At 40.5% G+C, this 10,187-nt stretch overlaps 1 protein-coding gene across 1 annotated transcript; it reads left to right on the forward strand.

Moving 5' to 3' along the window:
* Window positions 1-750: 750 nt before the first annotated feature.
* Window positions 751-10,156, forward strand: LOC307027054 (uncharacterized protein; the record flags this gene model as incomplete). The annotated part of the gene is made up of 5 exons (XM_079695242.1): window positions 751-961; window positions 4,215-4,303; window positions 4,400-4,504; window positions 9,509-9,669; window positions 9,971-10,156. Coding segments are annotated over exons 1-5 (644 nt in total), but the record flags the coding sequence as incomplete, so codon positions are not given.
* Between the last annotated feature and the right edge of the window lie 31 nt (window positions 10,157-10,187).

Below are 10,187 nucleotides of genomic sequence, written 5' to 3' on the forward strand. Positions count from 1 at the left end.
GCTGCAACAAACGAGTCATTTGATAATCGATGAATCTATCGATTAATGAAACGATTAATCGACTGTTCGGACTATTACTGTACGCCTTGCACAATTTCTCAAACGCTCTGATTTAGCCATCAACTTTTAGATTTAGCTTGAGGTTGTTTTAGGCATGTGGAAACTAACAATGAAGACAATAAAGATGAATACTTGATTCAAAAATACAAATATTATTAAATTAACTAAACATATTTGGAACAAAATTAACATTGCTTTTTATTAATTATATAAATAATATTTCACATAAAAAGAAACAACGTTTTAACAAATCGTATTAAATAATGTTATGACAGAACTGGAAACAGAATAGCTGAAACTTTAACATAATAAATAACTCAGTTACCTCTAATCATTAACCCATGTTTGTATCATGTAGTTAACTCTGTGTGTCGCTGCTAGCATACATAACACCTGACGTGGAAACGTTACTCGTGGATGGGGCTACAGAGCTTCTAGAAAGACAGTGGAACCCGGTGCATTCCTCCGTCTGGATGTGGAGCACTTTGATAAATGTTTAGACAAATTGCTCGTGTTCCCGCCCTTACATGCTAAACACTATTGGCAACGAGCATTGTCCACCTCAAGACGGGTAACATGTAACCACACCTTGGAGCGCTTCTCTCCGCTATCCCCGCAGTGTGTTGGAGCAGCTGCGTGTGTGTAAACTGCCCCGCCCCCTCGCACACCGACCGAGAGAGAGATCTCGTCTGGATTTTTCGTGTTTATCGTGTTATTAACTCCTGAATTAAGTGGCAGGGAGGCCAAGGGAGGAGGGATCATGTTTATTTTAACGGAGCTGGATTTTTTTTTTTATGAATGACTCGCGATCTACCAGCATTGCCCCCGCGGTCGACGTACTGGGCACCTCATAGAGTTAGGGTCCAGAGGACAGGTGGTAGGACGGGCAGAGGTAATGAGGGTAAGAACCTCACTTACCTCAATGTTGAACACAAATACCTGTACTTTCTACTTCTTACATTTTGAACTCAAATACCTGTACTTTCTACTTCTTACATGTTGAACCCAAATACCTGTACTTTCTACTTCTTACATGTTGAACTCAAATACCTGTACTTTCTACTTCTTACATGTTGAACTCAAATACCTGTACTTTCTACTTCTCACATGTTGAACTCAAATACCTGTACTTTCTACTTCTTACATGTTGAACACAAATACCTGTACTTTCTACTTCTTACATGTTGAACTCAAATACCTGTACTTTCTACTTCTTACATGTTGAACTCAAATACCTGTACTTTCTACTTCTTACATGTTGAACTCAAATACCTGTACTTTCTACTTCTTACATGTTGAACACAAATACCTGTACTTTCTACTTCTTACATGTTGAACACAAATACCTGTACTTTCTACTTCTTACATGTTGAACTCAAATACCTGTACTTTCTACTTCTTACATGTTGAACTCAAATACCTGTACTTTCTACTTCTTACATGTTGAACCCAAATACCTAAACTTTCTACTTCTCACATGTTGAACTCAAATACCTGTACTTTCTACTTCTTACATGTTGAACTCAAATACCTGTACTTTCTACTTCTTACATGTTGAACTCAAATACCTGTACTTTCTACTTCTCACATGTTGAACTCAAATACCTGTACTTTCTACTTCTTACATGTTGAACTCAAATACCTGTACTTTCTACTTCTTACATGTTGAACTCAAATACCTGTACTTTCTACTTCTCACATGTTGAACTCAAATACCTGTACTTTCTACTTCTTACATGTTGAACTCAAATACCTGTACTTTCTACTTCTTACATGTTGAACTCAAATACCTGTACTTTCTACTTCTTACATGTTGAACACAAATACCTGTACTTTCTACTTCTTACATGTTGAACTCAAATACCTGTACTTTCTACTTCTTACATGTTGAACACAAATACCTGTACTTTCTACTTCTTACATGTTGAACTCAAATACCTGTACTTTCTACTTCTTACATGTTGAACTCAAATACCTGTACTTTCTACTTCTTACATGTTGAACTCAAATACCTGTACTTTCTACTTCTCACATGTTGAACTCAAATACCTGTACTTTCTACTTCTTACATGTTGAACTCAAATACCTGTACTTTCTACTTCTTACATGTTGAACACAAATACCTGTACTTTCTACTTCTTACATGTTGAACTCAAATACCTGTACTTTCTACTTCTTACATGTTGAACTCAAATACCTGTACTTTCTACTTCTTACATGTTGAACTCAAATACCTGTACTTTCTACTTCTCACATGTTGAACTCAAATACCTGTACTTTCTACTTCTTACATGTTGAACTCAAATACCTGTACTTTCTACTTCTCATGTTGAACTCAAATACCTGTACTTTCTACTTCTTACATGTTGAACTCAAATACCTGTACTTTCTACTTCTTACATGTTGAACTCAAATACCTGTACTTTCTACTTCTTACATGTTGAACTCAAATACCTATACTTTCTACTTCTCACATGTTGAACACAAATACCTGTACTTTCTACTTCTTACATGTTGAACACAAATACCTGTACTTTCTACTTCTTACATGTTGAACTCAAATACCTGTACTTTCTACTTCTTACATGTTGAACTCAAATACCTGTACTTTCTACTTCTTACATGTTGAACTCAAATACCTGTACTTTCTACTTCTTACATGTTGAACACAAATACCTGTACTTTCTACTTCTTACATGTTGAACACAAATACCTGTACTTTCTACTTCTCACATGTTGAACACAAATACCTGTACTTTCTACTTCTCACATGTTGAACACAAATACCTGTACTTTCTACTTCTTACATGTTGAACACAAATACCTGTACTTTCTACTTCTTACATGTTGAACACAAATACCTGTACTTTCTACTTCTCACATGTTGAACACAAATACCTGTACTTTCTACTTCTCACATGTTGAACACAAATACCTGTACTTTCTACTTCTCACATGTTGAACACAAATACCTGTACTTTCTACTTCTTACATGTTGAACACAAATACCTGTACTTTCTACTTCTCACATGTTGAACTCAAATACCTGTACTTTCTACTTCTCACATGTTGAACACAAATACCTGTACTTTCTACTTCTTACATGTTGAACACAAATACCTGTACTTTCTACTTCTCACATGTTGAACTCAAATACCTGTACTTTCTACTTCTTACATGTTGAACACAAATACCTGTACTTTCTACTTCTCACATGTTGAACACAAATACCTGTACTTTCTACTTCTTACATGTTGAACACAAATACCTGTACTTTCTACTTCTAACATGTTGAACACAAATACCTGTACTTTCTACTTCTTACATGTTGAACTCAAATACCTGTACTTTCTACTTCTTACATGTTGAACTCAAATACCTGTACTTTCTACTTCTTACATGTTGAACACAAATACCTGTACTTTCTACTTCTCACATGTTGAACACAAATACCTGTACTTTCTACTTCTCACATGTTGAACACAAATACCTGTACTTTCTACTTCTTACATGTTGAACACAAATACCTGTACTTTCTACTTCTTACATGTTGAACACAAATACCTGTACTTTCTACTTCTTACATGTTGAACTCAAATACCTGTACTTTCTACTTCTTACATGTTGAACTCAAATACCTGTACTTTCTACTTCTCTCATTTTCCAAACAGGCTGGTTCCTTTAGTCTGAATGTGTGTTTGGTGGCGTGATCATTATTATTTAGAGTCATTGCGTGCCTATTGATTTGAACACGATCCGTGTATCCATCATTTCCTGGTCTTCTCTAAAGAAGAGGGACCAATGGAAACGTTGTCATGTTGCCGTTGGTCACCATGGAAACATTCATTAGCTAACAATTACATTATTGTTCTATTAATATAAAGGGAGGTCAGGTACTCTTTAAAACAGCTGCTAGTTATGGGTACTTTTTACTGAAGTACATTTCAAAGTTCTTTACTTTGACTTGAGTAAAGAAGTTTAGTCAGTACTTCTACTTTCACCAGAGTATTTTTAAACGCGAGTATCTGTACTTCTACTTGAGTAAAGGAAGTGCGTACTTTTGCCCTCTCTGCAGAGAGTCCTGATATTGTACACAGAGTGAATATAATAACGTATATCTGTAGGATTGATCCGTATTCCTCCCGTCTGATCAGATCTGAATGAGACGGTGCTCTGCTCCAACGACCAGATGAAGGTGGTGATTCCCAGCATCTTCTTCCTCAGAAAAGACCCGCCCGTTTTCGTAAGAGAGACCCTCGTAAACTCTGAAGTATCTCTGAAGTATTCTCCTCAACAGCATCTTCTCTTTTGCTCAATAATAGCTTTTTCCTGTGTGTAGGTTGGGGATTTGCATCTGAACGATCCAGAGTGCCGAGGCGTTGAGGTCGGAGAGGATTATGTTTTCAGCATCAAGACCAATCTGTCCGACTGCGGGACGATGACGGTACCTCCTTCAATCCCTTCCCTGATATAGATCACTAAAGTGCATTCAAGTCTTATACTGCTTCCTACATGAGGCCATGTCTGCGGGATCTGCCAAACTACGACTTCATATTAAATCAATAACATAAGCAAATTGCATTTAATTGGACATCCAAATACAATGAGCTTTTTCATAATTGGCCTATGTGACGATTGCTCCTTTTTAAGATTGAAATAAATACAAAGATAGAACATCGAAAATAAAATAAAATATTTACGTACACAAAGGTTAAAGTAACATTTCCAATAAAGGCAAAATAAATACCATTTAAAATATGAATGCAAACATAAAAAGTTAAATAAAATGAAGGGAAAATGCAATAAAGATCAAACTAAATACATATAATTAAAATATGTGTATAAATATAAGACATTATAATAAGAGCAATATAGCAACATTAATATAAACCTCTGAAAATGAAAGCATGTTTAAATGCTTATTGTAAATGAATGCTCTGGTGAAGAGGCTCCTGCGTCTCGTTGAGTGACCCTGAATCAGATGAGCTCGTGGTCCGGACGTTTAGAAGAACTTTAACAAACCGCTCTTCGCACAGCGGCTCCTCATCTTCATTCATCTTAATGAGGTCTTCGGCCTCTGAGGGAGCAGACCCACTCTGCAGGACAGGATGTGTCCCCTTTAGAGAGGAGGGGGTTCCTCTCTGACGCTGACCACTTGTGACAAAATGCTCTAACTATGAAATATTCATTGAGTATTTTGTCCTTTTTGTCATTTTTTATTCTTATATTGTTTTATTTTAATAACAAAAATAAATCAAACAAGGCATAAAACTGCCAGAAATGAGAAAGAACAACTGATAATTACCTAAAAGCACAAAATGAATTAAAGGTCCCACGTCATGCTTCTCTGGTTCTGACCCGTCCCCTTGTGTTCTGTAGCTTCTGCATGTGAACGCTCTGCAGAGTCTCAAACCCTCAGAGTGCACCCTGTAGGGAGTAACACTCTAACAGAGAGAAGACCTGTCTGCCCCAGAACGCCTCGTTGGACATTTCTCTTTTCCCATTGTTTACTTCTCGGGTATAGTGACGTAACAGCTCCGCAGATTGGTCCAAATGGACGTTACGTTACGTCTGCCTAGCCGTTACGTTTGGACCAATCCGTGGACTTCCTCACACACACACACTCGGCGGGACGTTGCGAGGCTCGCTGCTGCGAGGAGCGGGACACTGTGAGGGGTCTGCGAGACAGCGAGACACCACGGAGCTCAGCCGGGCAGACACACAAACTCCCAGCCAGGCTGCGGGTGTGTGTGTGCGTCGGGGGGGGGGGGGGGGAGGTGGGTGTGTGTTTGTGTGTGTTTTTCAAGGCTAGGCTTTGCTGTGTCTCGCAGACGGCCACTGGGCTCACAGGGGGGGGGGGGCAGGAGCTCCAACAAGCCGTGTAAGACAGAGAGTGAATACACACACTATACAGAGATGCTGGATGAGAAACCAATGTGAGTTTGGAGCATTGAACAATGTGAATCTATTCTATGGGACCTTTGAAGGTGTCTTAACCTCTCTAAGGATCCTTTAAAGCTTGAATGAATCCGGATGAGCTCGTGGTCCGGACGTTTGGAAGAACTTTAACAAACCGCTCTTCACACAGCGGCTCCTCATCTTCATAAATTCATCTTAACGAGGTCTTCGGTCTCTGAGGGAGCAGACCCACTCTGCAGGATTTATCCCCTTTAGAGAGGAGGGGGTTCCTCTCAGACGTACACTGGGGGCTCTGTAGGACAACAGACAGCTAATAGCATGTGATAAAGGAAAGGACAAAGAGGGGGGTAGGGACTGAGGAAATAAGGCCTGCGTTGTTCCTAAAGACCCTCTGAAAGACCCTGAGGGGCCCCTCAGATCCAGATGATCAGGGTTTACATGGAGATATATACAGACGTGTATTTATTAGGATAAACCCCTTGAGATGCACCGTCTGGTTTTCAAGGGGGTCCCGACAAAAGCAACGTCTTACAAAGACGTTATAATGAGAGCATTATAAAGATAATGTTAAATCAAATAAAAATATATTGATATATAAACTCCTGAATGTGGAGAAGACACGTTGTGGAAAATAAAAAGTGTGTTTTCTCCTTTTACTGTTTATTCTAAATCAATGTCTCCTGCTGTAATCAGTCAGTAGGGGCTGTGAGCCGTAGGGTTGCCGGTTCTAGTCCCCGACCAGACCTAAATATGGAGTGTGGACTTCTACTTGGAGAGGTCCCAGTTCACCTCCTGCCCTGCCATGGTGCCCTTTAGCAAGGCACCGGACACCCCCCTTCCCCCCTACTCCCATTATTCCCCGGGTGCTGTGCAATAGCTGCCCACTGCTCCTAGTACTAAACTCCTTGTTCTAGACTCCTGGTTCTAGACTCCTGGTTATAGACTCCTAGTTCTAGACTCCTGGTTCTAGACTACTAGTATTAGACTCCTGGTTCTAGAGTCCTGGTTCTAGACTACTAGTACTAGACTCCTGGTTCTAGACTCCTGGTTCTAGACTCCTGGTATTACACTCCTGGTTCTAGACTCCTGGTACTAGACTCCTGGTTCTAGACTACTAGTACTAGACTCCTGGTTCTAGACTCCTGGTTCTAGACTCCTGGTATTAGACTCCTGGTACTAAACTCCTGGTTCTAGACTCCTGGTACTAGACTCCTGGTTCTAGACTCCTGGTTTTAGACTCCTGGTATTACACTCCTGGTGCTAGACTCCTAGTTCTAGACTCCTGGTATTAGACTCCTGGTACTAAACTCCTGGTTCTAGACTCCTGGTACTAAACTCCTGGTTCTAGACTACTAGTACTAGACTCCTGGTTCTAGACTACTAGTACTAGACTACTGGTATTAGACTCCTGGTTCTAGACTCCTAGTTCTAGACTCCTGATATTAGACTCCTGGTTCTAGACTCCTGGTCCTAGACTCCTGATACTAGACTCCTGGTTCTAGACCCCTGGTGCTAGACCCCTGGTTCTAGACTCCCGGTTCTAGATTCCTGGTACTAGACTCCTGATATTAGACTCCTGGTTCTAGACTCCTGGTACTAGACTCCTTGTGCTATACTCCTGGTGCTAGACTCCTGGTTCTAGACTCCTCGTACTAGACTCCTGGTGCTAGACTCCTGGTTCTAGACTCCTGGTGCTAGACTCCTGGTACTAGACTCCTGGTTCTAGACTCCTGGTGCTAGACTCCTGGTACTAGACTCCTGGTGCTAGACTCCTGGTTCTAGACTCCTCGTACTAGACTCCTGGTGCTAGACTCCTGGTTCTAGACTCCTGGTGCTAGACTCCTGGTACTAGACTCCTGGTTCTAGACTCCTGGTGCTAGACTCCTGGTACTAGACTCCTGGTTCTGGACTCCTGGTTCTAGACCCCTGGTTCTAGACTCCCGGTTCTAGACTCCTGGTTCTAGACTCCTGGTGCTAGACTCCTGGTTCTAGACTCCTGGTGCTAGACTCCTGGTTCTAGACTCCTGGTGCTAGACTCCTAGCACTAGACTCCTGGTGCTAGACTCCCGGTGCTAGACTCCCAGCACTAGGATGGGTTAAAAGCGAAGAACATATGTCACTCTGTGTGCTGTGTGCTCTGCATGTGTGAGCATTAAAGCGGGTTGAATCCCTCCCAATTCTATTCTATTCTAATATTTACCTCAATATATTAAATGTTATTAAAGTCTAAAATAACATGAACAAAATAACAGAAATCAAAGCTTGACAAACAAGAACAAACCACGTATTGTCTGTTAAGTAAAATGCATGAAGTATTACATACAATCATTACAGTTTGATAGACAGTTCATTCATCCCTTCTCCACTCAAACTTTTAAATTCTTGAAAGGCTTTTAACTTGATTATTTATTTATTATTGTGATGCTATGAACTATTTATAGTGTCAATTGGAATGATCCACATCTGTGCTCCCGGGTGTATCTGTGTGTTTTCTTCTTGTATGTTCCTGCCTGTGTTCATGACATAAGCTGCTGCTCATAACCAATTGCCCCTTGCAGGATTAATAAAGTTGTTGATTGATTGAGTAGAGATGATTATTCTTCCAATGGGAAGGCAGTAAATCGCCCTGTTAATCCCGCCTCCTGTACACGACGACAGGGTGAAACGCCGCTGATATGAAACACTCTTATTGGTTTTTATCTGTGATATCTTTATCCTGTTTTATGTTTTGTGGTAAATTATCTAAAACATATTATGTTTTTTATTCAGAATCAGCAAATCGTTCTCTTGTTTTATTTGTTAGGGAATTCATTTCAATATATATTTTTTGTAAATAATCAAAATAATATCGATTTTCACCTTAAAAAATATATGTTTTAATGTTGTTGTTCTTTTCCACCACTAGAGGGCGCCAACACGTCATCATTTAATGCAGAGTGGGACCACTTGTTAAATTGTCCCCATATTCTGTGGTGCATGTCAATGGTCTGCGGGGGATAAAATCCCCTTGTTCCTGCAGAAAAATGAACAAAAATTACAAAAAAGAACGCTAACTATTCAATTAGAATAGTTAGAATTTTATCTTGTTTTTTTATAAACAAAAATAAATAAAGCAAGGCCTAAAAGTGACAAAAATGTAACCGGACAACCGATAATCAAATGACCTAAATGAAAAACAATCAATACAAAAAAAAGACAGCATTTAGTGAAAATTACACGATTTGTGTGTGTGTGTGTGTGTGTGTGTGTGTGTGTGTGTGTGTGTGTGTGTGTGTGTGTGTGTGTGTGTGTGTGTGTGTGTGTGTGTGTGTGTGTGTGTGTGTGTGTGTGTGTGTGTGTGTGTGTGTGTGTGTGTGTGTGTGTGTGTGTGTGTGTGTGTGTGTGTGTGTGTGTGTGTGTGTGTGTGGTCTGACTGTAACACAGTTCATTGCATTCCCTGTGTGAATGAGTCCTCTCAGTTATTATGTGAAAGCTCTGTAAGTCCGTTTTAAATGTGCTGTATTGCTGTAACACCTGTGTTTCCCCCCAGGTGTCGGACCAGTCCCACATCATGTTCACGAACTCGATCCATAACAACGAGTCTCAGGTGATCACCAGGAACTACGTTAACATCACCTTCAGCTGCAGATACCCCGTCCGGTACCTGGTGCAGCAGCCGGGGGGGGGGCACGGGGTGCACGTGCACCTCAGGTAGGGCTCACCTGGGGGGGATATTTAATGTGAATAGTTAGAGTTTTATTTTGTTGTTTTTTTAACAGACATTTATAAAACAAGGCTTAAAAATGCCCCAAAAAATCAAAAACAATCAATTCAAAAAAAGGTGCAATTAAGTCAAACATTCCACAAAACAACCCAAAAGAAACAAAATAATTAAAAAATATGACTACAAAAACTAAATTAGCTAAATTACAACAATTTTGTTTAACTATTAAATGTGAATAGTTAGTAAAATATAACAAGATACAACTTTAACAGAAATAAATAAAACAAGGCCTGGTGGTGGAGAGGGCCTGGAGAGGGCCTGGTGGTGGAGAGGGCCTGGTGGTGGAGAGGGCCTGGTGGTGGAGAGGGCCTGGTGGTGGAGAGGGCCTGGTGGTGGAGAGGGCCTGGTGGTGGAGGAGGCCTGGTGGTGGAGAGGGCCTGGTGGTGGAGGGGGCCTGGTGGTGGAGGGGGCCTGGTGGTGGAGAGGGCCTGGTGGTGGAGGGGGC

This window comes from Notothenia rossii (assembly GCF_949606895.1).
Source record: "Notothenia rossii genome assembly, contig: scaffold_396, whole genome shotgun sequence".
NCBI lineage: Eukaryota > Metazoa > Chordata > Actinopteri > Perciformes > Nototheniidae > Notothenia > Notothenia rossii.